The sequence below is a fragment of the Kluyveromyces marxianus genome, chromosome 3 (assembly GCF_001417885.1).
Source record: "Kluyveromyces marxianus DMKU3-1042 DNA, complete genome, chromosome 3".
Classification (NCBI taxonomy): domain Eukaryota; kingdom Fungi; phylum Ascomycota; class Saccharomycetes; order Saccharomycetales; family Saccharomycetaceae; genus Kluyveromyces; species Kluyveromyces marxianus.
In genome coordinates, this window is record NC_036027.1 from 406,522 (window position 1) to 419,678 (window position 13,157).

The 13,157-nt window shown below is 38.9% G+C and overlaps 7 protein-coding genes across 7 annotated transcripts; 5 read left to right on the forward strand and 2 right to left on the reverse strand.

Annotated features, from left to right (window-relative positions):
• Window positions 1-319: 319 nt before the first annotated feature.
• RPT2 (proteasome regulatory particle base subunit RPT2) lies at window positions 320-1,624 on the forward strand (the record flags this gene model as incomplete). Its single annotated transcript, XM_022818682.1, has 1 exon — window positions 320-1,624. The coding sequence occupies one exon, from the start codon at window positions 320-322 to the stop codon at window positions 1,622-1,624; it is 1,305 nt and encodes a 434-aa protein (XP_022675325.1).
• A 602-nt stretch (window positions 1,625-2,226) lies between these two features.
• Window positions 2,227-3,132, forward strand: PTC1 (type 2C protein phosphatase PTC1; the record flags this gene model as incomplete). The annotated part of the gene is made up of 1 exon (XM_022818683.1): window positions 2,227-3,132. The coding sequence occupies one exon, from the start codon at window positions 2,227-2,229 to the stop codon at window positions 3,130-3,132; it is 906 nt and encodes a 301-aa protein (XP_022675326.1).
• A 237-nt stretch (window positions 3,133-3,369) lies between these two features.
• On the reverse strand, window positions 3,370-4,212 carry MED2 (Med2p; the record flags this gene model as incomplete). The annotated part of the gene is made up of 1 exon (XM_022818685.1): window positions 3,370-4,212. One exon carries the CDS (start codon window positions 4,210-4,212, stop codon window positions 3,370-3,372), a length of 843 nt encoding a protein of 280 aa, XP_022675327.1.
• A 755-nt stretch (window positions 4,213-4,967) lies between these two features.
• Window positions 4,968-5,441, forward strand: ATP16 (F1F0 ATP synthase subunit delta; the record flags this gene model as incomplete). Its single annotated transcript, XM_022818686.1, has 1 exon — window positions 4,968-5,441. One exon carries the CDS (start codon window positions 4,968-4,970, stop codon window positions 5,439-5,441), a length of 474 nt encoding a protein of 157 aa, XP_022675328.1.
• Window positions 5,442-6,430: 989 nt separating this feature from the next.
• Window positions 6,431-8,236, forward strand: MCD1 (kleisin alpha; the record flags this gene model as incomplete). Its single annotated transcript, XM_022818687.1, has 1 exon — window positions 6,431-8,236. One exon carries the CDS (start codon window positions 6,431-6,433, stop codon window positions 8,234-8,236), a length of 1,806 nt encoding a protein of 601 aa, XP_022675329.1.
• Window positions 8,237-8,348: 112 nt separating this feature from the next.
• Window positions 8,349-10,562, reverse strand: RQC1 (Rqc1p; the record flags this gene model as incomplete). The annotated part of the gene is made up of 1 exon (XM_022818688.1): window positions 8,349-10,562. One exon carries the CDS (start codon window positions 10,560-10,562, stop codon window positions 8,349-8,351), a length of 2,214 nt encoding a protein of 737 aa, XP_022675330.1.
• A 428-nt stretch (window positions 10,563-10,990) lies between these two features.
• Window positions 10,991-12,136, forward strand: IPI1 (Ipi1p; the record flags this gene model as incomplete). Its single annotated transcript, XM_022818689.1, has 1 exon — window positions 10,991-12,136. One exon carries the CDS (start codon window positions 10,991-10,993, stop codon window positions 12,134-12,136), a length of 1,146 nt encoding a protein of 381 aa, XP_022675331.1.
• Window positions 12,137-13,157: the final 1,021 nt, after the last annotated feature.

A 13,157-nucleotide genomic window follows, 5' to 3' on the forward strand; every position in this document is an offset into this window, starting at 1 on the left:
ATGCAGGAGCAATCAAGCGTTCACCAGCGAATGTTACTCCTATAGCTAATCTATAATATCTTTAATTATTACTACTACTGTCATTCATTAATATTGATATTAAAACAAACATTTAAAAAAAAAAAAAAAAAAAAATAAGAGAGGTCTTGATTTTAAGAACTTCATATAGCTTAAAGTAAGTGGCGAATTTTAGGTTAGGGTGGTAAACCAGATCACAGCAATCTAAAAGTGCGTGCTAGAACAGATATACTTGTAGGATATTCAGGTTCTGTCACACATTTTCAGTAAAATTCTGTTTTAAAGACACTAGATAGCAACAATGGGTCAAGGAGCATCTTCGCACGGTCAAAAGAAGAAGGACAAGAAACAAAAGCCTAAATATGAGCCTCCAGTAGAGTCAAAGTTTGGTAGGAAAAGAAGAAAGGGTCCATCTACTGTAGAGAAACTTCCTAGCGTTTATCCAAGCACAAGATGTAAGCTAAAGCTTCTAAGGATGGAGCGTATCAAGGATCATTTGTTGTTAGAAGAAGAGTTTGTGACGAACTCAGAGATCTTGAAGCCGTTTGAGAAGAAGCAAGAGGAAGAAAAGAAGCAGCTAGACGATATTAGAGGAACTCCGCTATCGATTGGTACTTTGGAAGAAATTGTGGACGATGACCATGCGATTGTGACGAGTCCAACAACCCCTGATTACTACGTCTCTATTTTGTCGTTTGTTGACAAGGAATTGTTGGAACCAGGGTGTTCCGTGCTTCTACATCACAAGACCATGTCTGTTGTTGGTGTTTTGCAAGATGACGCAGACCCAATGGTTTCTGTGATGAAGATGGACAAATCGCCAACGGAATCCTACAGCGATATCGGTGGTTTGGAAGCACAAATTCAAGAGATTAAGGAAGCGGTAGAACTCCCTCTTACACATCCGGAACTATACGAAGAAATGGGTATCAAGCCTCCTAAGGGTGTCATTCTCTATGGTGCCCCAGGTACAGGTAAGACTCTATTAGCAAAGGCCGTGGCCAACCAAACTTCAGCTACTTTCCTAAGAATCGTCGGTTCGGAATTGATTCAGAAATATCTAGGTGATGGTCCAAGGCTTTGTAGGCAGATTTTCAAAGTCGCAGCAGATAATGCCCCAAGTATAGTGTTCATCGATGAAATCGATGCCATTGGTACAAAAAGATACGATTCAAATAGCGGTGGTGAAAGAGAAATTCAGAGAACAATGTTAGAATTGTTGAATCAATTGGATGGGTTCGATGATAGAGGTGATGTGAAGGTTATTATGGCCACAAATAAGATCGAAACTTTGGACCCCGCTCTAATTAGACCAGGAAGAATAGACCGTAAGATTTTGTTCGAAAACCCAGATATCTCAACCAAGAGAAAAATTCTAGGTATCCATACCTCCAAAATGAACTTAGCTTCGGATGTCAATCTTGACTCGTTGGTCACCTCAAAGGACGATCTTTCTGGTGCTGACATAAAGGCTATGTGTACAGAAGCCGGGCTTTTGGCTCTAAGAGAACGTAGAATGCAAGTCACGGCCCAAGATTTCAAGGAAGCAAAAGAAAGGGTCCTCAAAAACAAGGTGGAAGAAAACTTGGAAGGTCTATACTTGTAAGCGCCCTAACATATATATATATATATATAAGCGTATACTAATAATTTATATTGTATCCCTTTGTCTTGCAGGTTTAACCATCATCTGGTCCTCATTTCCTATATTGTCTTGGCATATTGTCTTCTTTGCACTACGTTCATCGTGCAGCGTTCCAACTTCTTTTTAGAGGTTTTCTATGAAAAAAGAAGGAACTGATAAAACTTAAAGAACTAAGAATAGAAATAAGAATTAACGTTTTAGTAGGATAGAAAGAAAAAAAAAAGGATACGTAGGAATTACCGACCAGCGATATCTACAGGTTATTGAATTCACTTTTGTCTAGGACAAATAATAATTTTTTTTTTCCTTAGGTTCATTTAGGGATTCTGAAGATAAACAATACTTTCTGAACGTCATAGAGATATACACGAAGATTGCGGTTACCAATATTGATATAATAATTCACCACAGAGATTAGGTTTGTGTTGAAAAGGAAATAAAGCAGAATAAAACAGGACTTCTAAGTTATAGAGTGTGAGGAGTAAGTTTATAAGAGATACTATTGCAAAATCTAAGGACCAAATTGTGAATTAAAAGTGCATCGCGTAAATAGCTTGGTTGACATGTCGAATTCCAATGAAAATGCAAATGCAAATGCAAATTCTAATGCAAATTCATCTTCAGAGGATTATGAGCTAACCTACAAGGTTGGAGTGGCTGAGAACAATAACTCCAAGTTTCGGAAAACGATGGAAGATGTTCACACTTATGTAGAAAACTTTGCATCTAGGCTAGATTGGGGATACTTTGCTATATTTGATGGTCATGCTGGTAGTCAAGCTTCGAAATGGTGTGGAGCAAACCTTCATAGGTATCTCGAACAAAAAATACTAGAGGATGAAACTCGAGATTTGAGAGATGCTTTGAATGCATCATTTGTTCACGCTGATAACGAGATAAACAATTCTTTAGAAGGAAATAGTGGTTGTACTGCAGCAGTATGCGTGTTAAGATGGGAGATACCGGAGACAACGGTTCCCAGTGAGGACGAAACAATGAACTTACAACAGCATAAGAGAATGTTGTATACTGCAAATGTGGGAGATACGCGGATAGTCCTATTCAGAAATGGGAATAGTATACGATTGACGTATGATCACAAAGCCTCGGATATACTAGAACTGCAACGAGTAGAAAAAGCTGGTGGTTTAATTATGAAGAGTAGGGTCAATGGTATGTTGGCAGTTACTAGGTCTCTTGGTGATAAGTTTTTTGATTCGTTGGTAGTAGCAAACCCATTTACAACCAGTGTAGAAATTACTACAAGTGATCAATTTTTAATAATTGCCTGTGATGGGCTCTGGGATGTAATAGATGATCACGAGGCATGTGAAATGATCAAAGATATGACAGATCCTAATGAAGCTGCTAAAATGTTGGTTAGATATGCTCTTGAAAACGGTACCACAGATAACATCACAGTAATGGTAATACTATTAGATAGCTCGCAGGAACCCTTAGAGGAATGATGCCTAAAAAGTATTACCGGTGCGTTAAAACCAAAAAAATAAATAAATAATACTAATACTAATAATTATTAGTTGTGAGATACAGGTACGAGGAGGTGGTGAATTGCCAGGCGCTTTATGTATAATTTTGTTTTGATTAGTTCGCAATGCAGAAATCCGAGATATGTAGTAAAGCTTATAGTGAGTATTATAATTACAGACTACGAAGAGACTATGTTTCTCGTTTGAATAACAAGGCTATAGGTTGAAGTCTTCTAAATTCAATTCGTTATTATCGTTAGCAGCATTCCAATCAATTCCCAAATCGTTGAAATCATTTAATGTTAAATAACTGTTAGGGTTTTCACTCTCCGGTACAGCCACAGCAGAAGGTGGAGCGTTTGTATCGTTAAAGTTCATTTGGGGATCATTCTTCTTCTCATTCATACCAGATGAGCTTTGTAACCCGCCAAAGCTACCCTGGTTATCCATTGAATCGAACATGGAGAGATCCATGCCGTTTAGATCTCCAAAATCTGAGTTGAACCCTTGGGGTTGAGCAACTCCTGCAGATGGTAAATCCGAATCGAATGTAGTTAACATATCCATAGGTGTGTTTTTGGCAGAATACTTTTGCTGTTCAAGCTTCTGTTGTTCAAGCTTTTGCTGTTCTAATTTCTGCTGTTCTAGTTTCTGCTGTTCAAGTTTCTGTTGCTCGAGTTTTTGTTGTTCAAGTTTCTGTTGTTCAAGTTTCTGTTGCTCAAGTTTCTGTTGCTCTAACTTTTGTTGTTCTTGCTTTCTCAATTCCTCTTCTTCTCTCTGCTTTTTGATCTGTATAGCGTTTGCCTTCACTGCATCAACGTATTCCGCCGTTGTTTGCAAAGAAACATCTAATGTGTCAATCAAAGAGTAAAAGTGTGTAAGTCTATCCTTAAGCACTTTTTGCTGCGCTTGTGAAAACCCGGTTGTGACCTGTGGGTCTAATTTAATTGTTTTGAGTTGTTGCTGCGATAGCAAATCCGCAGCAAGTCGTAGTATATCATCAAAGCATTGGGTCAACTTGTTATCCTGTTTCTCCGCAACAACTCCCTTGGCTGCCATATTGTGTTTGGATCAAGTGAAAATTGTCTATACAAATTGCACGATTGTTATCAGATGATTAAGTAAGACGAAACGCTCACTTTCTCGTAACTTTAAGCTTCGTTTCAGTTTAGTGTTGGTTAAGCCATCTGATCTGTTGTTCTCTATTGGAATGTATCACACATATGTCTGTCTACAAAATCAGCCAATCAAATCGTTAGAAATGAGAAGACCCTCCGGGTAACAACACCTTAATTGTCACGCACCCCCTATATACACACAAACTAACTAGAAACACGTACGAGTAATATATAGTATGAAGTCATTTACTATTCGCCTATAATTCGCTTCCATATCGACGCACTACAACCATTCATACCAACAAAATAATGAGCCTTACGTATAATCTTTCAACCTCGATTCGTTTTGCCAATTAATATTCAATTTTTTTTTTTTTTTTTTATTATTTTTTTTTTCTCTCGAACCTCTGAATTCTTTGAGAAAATCAAATTGAAATCTACATTACTACAACTACTACTTCTATTCGCTAAAATTTGGAATTGACGGTTATTACACTTTAACAAGTTGTTTGGAAGGGATTTTTGCACTGTTTAGTCGGTTTCGTTCTTGGATATATATTATATATTCAACTTGAGTTTCCGGAAAGTTGGTTAAGACTTGAGAAAATATTTGTTCAGTACAATTTAGTCCAGGACTGTCTTTGCATTACATTTCCAAGGTTAATTAAACAATAACAAAACACAACCATTGAAGAGATGTTCCGTTTGTCTGCTAGAACTTTTGCCAAGTCTGTTAACACCATTGCTAAGCGTGGTTACGCTGAAGCTGCCGATGGTGCTTTGAAGTTGCAATTCGCTTTGCCTCACCAAACCTTGTACTCTGGCTCTCCAGTCACCCAAGTGAACTTGCCAGCTAAGTCTGGTCAAATTGGTATTTTGGCCAACCACGTTCCAACTGTTGAACAATTGGTTCCTGGTGTTGTCGAAGTTTTGGAAGGATCAGGTTCTAAGAAGTTCTTTGTTTCCGGTGGTTTTGCTACTGTTCAACCAGACTCCACTTTGTCTATCACTTCCGTCGAAGCCTTCCCATTGGAATCCTTCTCTGCCGAAAACGTCAAGTCTCTATTGGCTGAAGCTCAAAAGAACACTTCCTCTTCCGACGAAGCTGTCGCTGCTGAAGCTGCTATCCAAATCGAAGTCTTGGAAGCTTTGCAAGCTGCCTTGAAATAAGTGGAATAACCTACATATTCTCAAAACAATAATAAAATAAAATAAAATAAAATAAAATAAAAAAAAGACAAAGACCATCCAGCTTTTCATGATTAAGCCAAGACCCTTTTTCGATTTGATTATTTGACTACGCCAACACCTTATACCTTTTTTTTTCGATCCAATACACAAGAGAATTAAATTTCCAGTTAAGAATAAGTGGGGATACTAGGCTAGTCTAGTCCTTATGTTAATGACCAAAAACATTAATCTTTCTCTACCATATTTTGGTATACATTGTATATTTTTTTGCAGAAAGATCTTATGTGTAACTGAAGTCTAGTTTAAGATTCATATCATATTCATCATAATATTAGTACTCATGAACGTATATACCACTACCACTTCCTCCTACGTAGTAGACACCTATCGTTTTCCAAGGCATGAACGAGGGTTACCCGCTTCTTTGCCCTTTAAGCAAAAAACACCCACACACCTTTTATAACGCACAAAACAAAAAAAATATTTTTTTTCAAAAACGGTCACGTGTACCAATAAGGTAACCCTACCAAAGCAGTTTTGTTCTGGTTAGTCCTTTAGTTGGCTAGTTTTTCGTGTTCTTCTCTCCCCCAAAAGATTTTCTAGGGCTCCGAAAAAAAAAAAGGTTTATTTTTCGCGATCTCGTGAAGAAAAGTAGAAAACAGTACGCGTTTCGGGCATCGCACGGTTTTTACAGCTTGGTCAGAAACTTATTATTGTCCAGCATAGTTGAATGAATATTCCACCACTGAAAATGTGCTTTTATATATTTCAGACATTCTGAACCTCTTTGCATTTTCATACCAATCAATCCCCTGATAAATGTATTGACCAGTCAACGCGTTAAATAGTTCATTGATTCATTTGATTCATTCATTCATCAACCGTTCATTCTTTATATTATTAACCATTTTATCGTTGTGGTTTGACTACAGTTACTAATCAGTGATTCCTCCGTTGAGTTAAAACACATGTCTACTTCCACTAATAACCATACACATGTTACGTTAAGCACAAAAAATGGGCCATTGGCCCAGATTTGGCTTGCTGCAAATCTGAACAGTATCAACAGAAACATTGCAAAGACAAATATTGTTGAGTCTGTTGAAGAGATTGCGAAGGCAGCTGGTGTGAGCTTGGACGATGAATCTGTGGAACCAATTACGTTACGTGCATCTGGTGAATTATTACACGGTGTTGTCAAGGTGTACTCTCAAAAGGCATCTTATCTTTTGACTGATATCAGTGATCTTTTAAGCAAGGTGAAGTCGATTTTCAAAGGAACGTTGAACAAAACGGTGACTATCCAACTTGATACTGTTGCTAAGTTAGATCAGCTGCTATTACAAGATGTCGTTACGGAGCTTGATGTTTTGGAAACGCCTAGTCTGGATTTCCTTAATGACGTTCAGATACCAGAAGCCTTTTTGAGTGCGGAAAGGTCAATGGAAAGACAAGTCCAAGGAGCTGCACCCGTCTCATCACTTACCGCACAACAGCAAGCATGGGATATGTCAATTGAAGTCGGGAGAAGGTTCCTGGGTGATGATGATGATATTAATGAAATCAGCCGTCATCAAGACTCGTCACATTTGAAGTTGGATTTCGATCTCGGTGAATCAAACCAAACATCAAACGCAAAATCATGGGGTGAAGGCACTCGTACCACTGCTAATGATATGGAAGGCGAAGGTGACTTGACCCTCAAAAATATGGGGAACGACGACGATGATGAGGATGAGTTGCTTCCCTTAAATGATGAATGGGACCTTGGCCTTAACGATACAGTAAATGATATTTCCGGAAATGTGTCGCAACACGAAAGTGACAGATCTATAGAGCAAGGTAGAAGAGCAGATGATAACTACTCACTCCACGATGACTCACATCTGGACTTTGACCTTGGATTACCAAAAGAACCAGAGGACCAAGAAGAAAGAGACGCTGAACAAGAGCCTCTCTCACCAGTGAAACCGGTGAAGAAAAGGCAACCAAGGAACGCTGCTTTTATGAACATAAAGAAGATCGTTGTGGATGAAGATTTAGAGTTGAAGGACTCTGAGGTTAAAGAGGGCCCATCTGAAACTATTTTAAGCTTGAGAAATGAAGATGTTTCTTCTGGTGCTAAGAGACGAAGAAATATTGAAGAGCTATATACAGATTTGGACTTCCTACCTGATAGGATTGTATCAAACCTTTTCAATTACAATGGGTTCAAAAAGCTTAGAACACTTTCTCAATCTAGGCCTGACGAGGAATCTGATGTTGACATTGATATCTCTTTGGGTATGGACGAGAGTCTAATTCAAAACTCGGATCCTTTTGATCATCAAGATATTGACTTTGGGAATGAAAGTGCAGGGCCGCTATTTGAAAATGTGCCACGTCCAAAGACTGCTGGTAGAGAAACTTCTATGGACATACAAGATAACTCTCTTATCCAATCCGACGATTTCGACACTAACGAATCTGTAGAAGAAGATAAGACTCCAAAAGTTGAACTAAATACAGGGGAAGTTGTATCTAAATCTACTGTTGAGATGGCATCTCTATTAAGAGAAGAAATGACATCTGGTGAAACAACATTTGAAAGAGTTATGGAGTCGAAATATAAAGATAACGGTGCTCTTGTAACCAAAGGAATGGCCAGTAAAGCATTCTTTGAACTTCTTTCACTTGCTACAGCAGACTGCATCTCGTTGAGACAAGAAGATACTTTTGGAGAGATAAAGGTTCTTGGTAAATCAAACCTCTACGAGAAGTTCGTTGCAGCATAGACTTTAGAATAATTAATAATTTTATAATAAGGGACTTTATATATTACGTGGTTTTAAAAGAGAATAGGTGTAATATTAATTATTATTTACTCCCAGTTGGATTTTCAAATCTCTATAATTCTTCATTCAGAGGGTTCTGGTCTGGTTGTTGTTGTAACCGTTGCTGTTGCTCCATGAATTCTTGTAGCGAAAGTTGGTTGATTTGTTGAAGAAGTTGTTCATCAGCAAAACGTTCCATCTGAGCTAACTCAAGTTGTTTACTATCTATCAAGGTTTCGATTGTTTCTACAACCTCTTCGCTTTCTCTATCATGTGGTTGTGGTGGAAGGACATCGAATTCGAACACAGAGTAATTTGACCATACTTCTTCAGGAATCATGGCCATAACAGACGACTCTTGAGATAAAATAGCAAACCTCAATAGATTAACAGGGATGTCTTCAATAAAGAATGGGTTTGGTGATGCATCATCGTAGTTCTCTTCTTCGGAATCTGTGCTTTCGACAGGTACGGTCTTGAAAATATGTAACAGCTCATCATGTAAAAATGTTTTAGAATCGTGATCCTTCCAAATTGCACCCATTCTTGTCATATATGCTTTGGTCTCTATAGAATCACTAACAGATGGAGATTCTAAATTGATCTTTACACTGGAAGGATCGCCAAGTAAAAATTCGGTGAATATTGTATGAAGGGCTGATGGATACTTCTTCCAAACCCTTTGTAATAGCTCTCGGGATTCTTGAAGACATTCTAACTTCCAGTAAGAGTATACCGCTGTTAGACCTATACCTAATGTGAACCACTGTTTGTAAAGGTTGAACAATGGGTTTCTGACCAATTGAATAATGTACTGGTATTCTTCATTTGCCGCAAGATAATGGTCCATGAAATATCTAGCACCGAGAGGATCTTCTAAGGGAGAGAGAGAGAGTAGCGTCTTTGCCCACTCGGCAGCTGTAGAGATAGCACCTCTCTGTGAAACTATTTGAATATATCTCATGATCGCCAAATAAAACTGTCTGTTGTAAAAGTAAATATAAGGAAGTTGGAAATCCTTTGCATTAAACTGAATTCCGGTTTTCAAGCAGCGATCAAACACAAATAGAGCACGTTCAACAAGACCATTGCTATTTGATTTGTCTCCCTGTCTAACACATATCAATGCAACTTGTAGGAGTCCCGGTACATGATATGGGAAATGGGATGATATAATTGAAATGAGCGCCTCATGATCTGGATGTAGAATGGTACTGAGATAGAACTCAGTTAGAGCCTTTTTGCTGTTTGTTTGATTTAATGCATCGAATTTATAATATGTGAAGTGTCTGAGCCATTTGTATTCCGCATCTTCATTAATAACTGTTTCCCAATCTAGAGGACGTTGCCATTTTAACCATGGGACCAATTCTTGTTTGCCTAATTTTTTCAATAAGAATTCCCCACGAACAGTTGGAAGCCAATCATCACGTATTTTTGTAAACTGTAGTTTCCTTACCGATCCACCGTTTGGAACGCTTCTTTTATCTTTACCACTCCAATTCTTCACTAATCTCTTTAACTTCTCTATTTGTTTCATAACTTCAGGGGATACCGAAGTAGACGTCACAGAATCAATATCTTGCAAAGTTTCTGGAGATAAATCATCAAATAGTAGTTTGAACTCATTATCTGGGATCAAACGATTAAAATCAAATGATTCGAATAGACTATAAAGTTGCTTGAAATGTTTGAATTTAGAGAACCCAGGGTCCGTTCTGAGGTCGTAATGTCTTCCATAGGCCGATGACGTTCTACTTTCATCCCCATCTCCTATTTTACCTTCATCTGCTGTCATGAAACCTTCCTCATCATCATACTCATCATATCCGCCCTGTGAGTCTAATGATTTGTACGATGCTACAGTTTTCTTTTGGAATTGAGCTAAAAGGCGATCAAACTCTTCATCTTCTTCTTCATCATTGAGACTTGACTGAGTGTTACTCTGTTTACCCTTGCTCTTCTTGCCTTTATTCTTCTTGCTGTTTTTCTTGCGGTTCTTCTTTTGAGATTTCGTCTCAACTTGTATTACCTTCTTTGGCTGCGCAACGGTCTCCTCTTCCTTTTCTTCCTCTTCTTTTTCTGCTTCTTCTGAATCTACCTCACTTGTTTCATCGTCTCCCATAAGCATGAACATATTTGACTGAGTAGTAGATGGTTTGTCATGTACTGAAACCACTGTTTCCTCTTCGGCAATTGCATCTGGAGAACTCGATTTGGAAGTAAGCTTTAGTAGAGTAGTTTCCAAATCATCTTTCCCCAACCTTCTTAGCTGTCTGGAACTCATGTTCAACTGTCTGTGTGCTGGGTATCTGGTCGAGCAGCAATATATTCTATTATTCTAGAAGTTGCTAGTTCACTGGACAGATAATGCCAATGATGATGGTTAATGATTAACCTTACTTATTAAATGTACAGAGTGAGCGCGCCCATTGCAGAAGGTTGAAAAAAAAAAAAAAAAAAAAAAAAAAAAAAAAAACATGTCACGTGATATGAAGACTCTGTATTTTTTCAGTAAAAGAAACGACAAAAATTTAGAATGGTTAGTGAGCGCGATGAGATGAGATGAGATGAGTTGAGATGAGATGATAAGACACACCAGCGACAAAGGATAAAGAGAGAAGCACACACAGTGGTTCAGGAAAGCACGTCGACCTCAATTACCGGCAAACAACCAGACAGACGGTGGATATCCATATATAGTACAAAACAGCCATGGCGAAAAAGACAGTTAGGCAGCAGGACTTCATGAAGAAGAAGCTCAAGGTAGGTAAACCCAAACAAAAGCCAAGCAATGTAACAGACACGTCTTTCCAGATGAAACGGATCTCTTTGCCCTCCCAAACCAGGATTAGCGGTCCTGGCTCGAGTAAGGGAGACGGCTCGGGCATTGACTTAAACGCAGAGATGGTGAAGAGAGTAACGCTTCTCAGACATCACAGCGACGTTACAAGAAAAGAGACAGTTATATACTACGAATCCATGATCCCTAGGATAATCCATCTCCCCTGCATGAGCAACCTAATGCAAGCGGCCATCCCACTAATATGCGACTCGTCCAAACAGGTGAGGGATGAGCTCGTGAAGCTCTTCGACACCATCGGGAAGAACGACCCCAACGTGTTGAAACTACAGATCCGCGCCCTAACGCTCTATTTAAACAACGCAATGACACATATTATCACCCCGATCCAACGAGACGCCGGAATGTTCATGCAAGTGCTCATGAGGTACTGCGGTGACGACTTGGTCAGACAAGCCTGGATTAAAATGCTCAAGGGTTTCTTCCAGGTGCTCGGATGGACGTTAACCGCTCCAAACAGCTCCAAAAAGGCACAAACAACAAGCATGGGTATCACAAGCAGCAGTGTCGTGAGCATGAACAAGAATAAGAAACACAAGAACGAAAACTTGAAAGCTATGCTAGAATTCATCAGAATCGGAACCGGTGCCCTCTCCACACAAGAACAAAACGACCAAACGGCTACCCAATCCGACGCCGACGCTGCCGCTGCCGCTGCCACTGCAGCACCAGCTCCATACCTACCGTACATGATCCCAGAGTTCCCACAACCCTACGCATACTTGAAACTCTTCATAAAGCAATTCGCCCAAGATAGCGTGTCACGTGCAACTAATTCCTCTACAAACCTAAACTCTACAGGCGCCGTCAGCGACGATGCATCCCTACAAGAATTAGAAACCTTATCCTTCGAAGACCCCGTAACAAGAACTAAGATATTCCAGCAGTACTTCTACCCTAGCATCAAAAGGCAATTACCGGCCCTCATCAAGGATGGAGGCGAGTGCGGCCGCACTGCCCATTCATTCTCTAATGTTCTACAACAAATTATCGAGTGAAAATTAAGCCAAAAAATAATAAAAAAAAAGCCGAAACAAAATTGAAAACTGAAAACTGAAAATAAAAAAAAAAGATGAACTAACTAACTACCTACAACTAAACTTACCTAAACCTCAACTTTCTTTCTATACCTCAGTTTCACATTGTTTTCATATGTGATATAGCATAGTATAATAATAATACTAATTATAAAAACAATACTGCACAGTATATAGCAAAAGCCAAGAAAAATTTATCCAAGTGGCGAGATCGGCCGATACCCTATTTCCTATATAGTACGCGTAATATACGTGTTCTAACCCAAATTCAACAATATACACTAAGTAAGCAAGTATTCGTCCCACTATCGTCTAGGCATTTGCAAAGCGCTAATGTCGGCTGGAGTAACACAAGCTACGCATGCTTCCATGACTACGCACGGACCTAAGGTAGCTCGCCATAGCATTTGGCGCTTAGTCAATCATCAATCAAATAAAAAATAATTAAAAAAAAAAATCCAAAACCAAAATACGTACTTTTCCTTCTATCGCTACTATCCACTGCCAATACTAACCCCCCACCCTCTTTTCTTGGTTCGCACGGACCTTTCTGTGCGCCCCGAATTAACTCACCGCGTTACCAGGCTGCAGAACAAAAAGCTCTGCGCCCCCTTCTGTGCAACCGACCATAAGTAGCTAGATCTAAATCTTTTTTTTTTTTTTTCCTTCTTTCGCCCTGTAATCATTCTTAATTTTTTCGTTCCTATTCCTACCTCCATTAGAATTGGCAAAAAAAAAAAAATGCACACACACCAATCCTTAAATTGGCGCTTTTTCAATTTGTCTGTTATAGTCAGCATTTCATTTATGTTTAGTATAGTGCCGTGCCGTACAGTGATATCATGTCATACTGTAGTAGGGAGAAAATATATAAAATGTAATTTATTATATAACGTACGTCCATATATATGTATGTGATAGTATTTTTTTTGCATGCACACACATAATGGAAGGATGATATTTAAGGCGCTTTCTGAAGGAT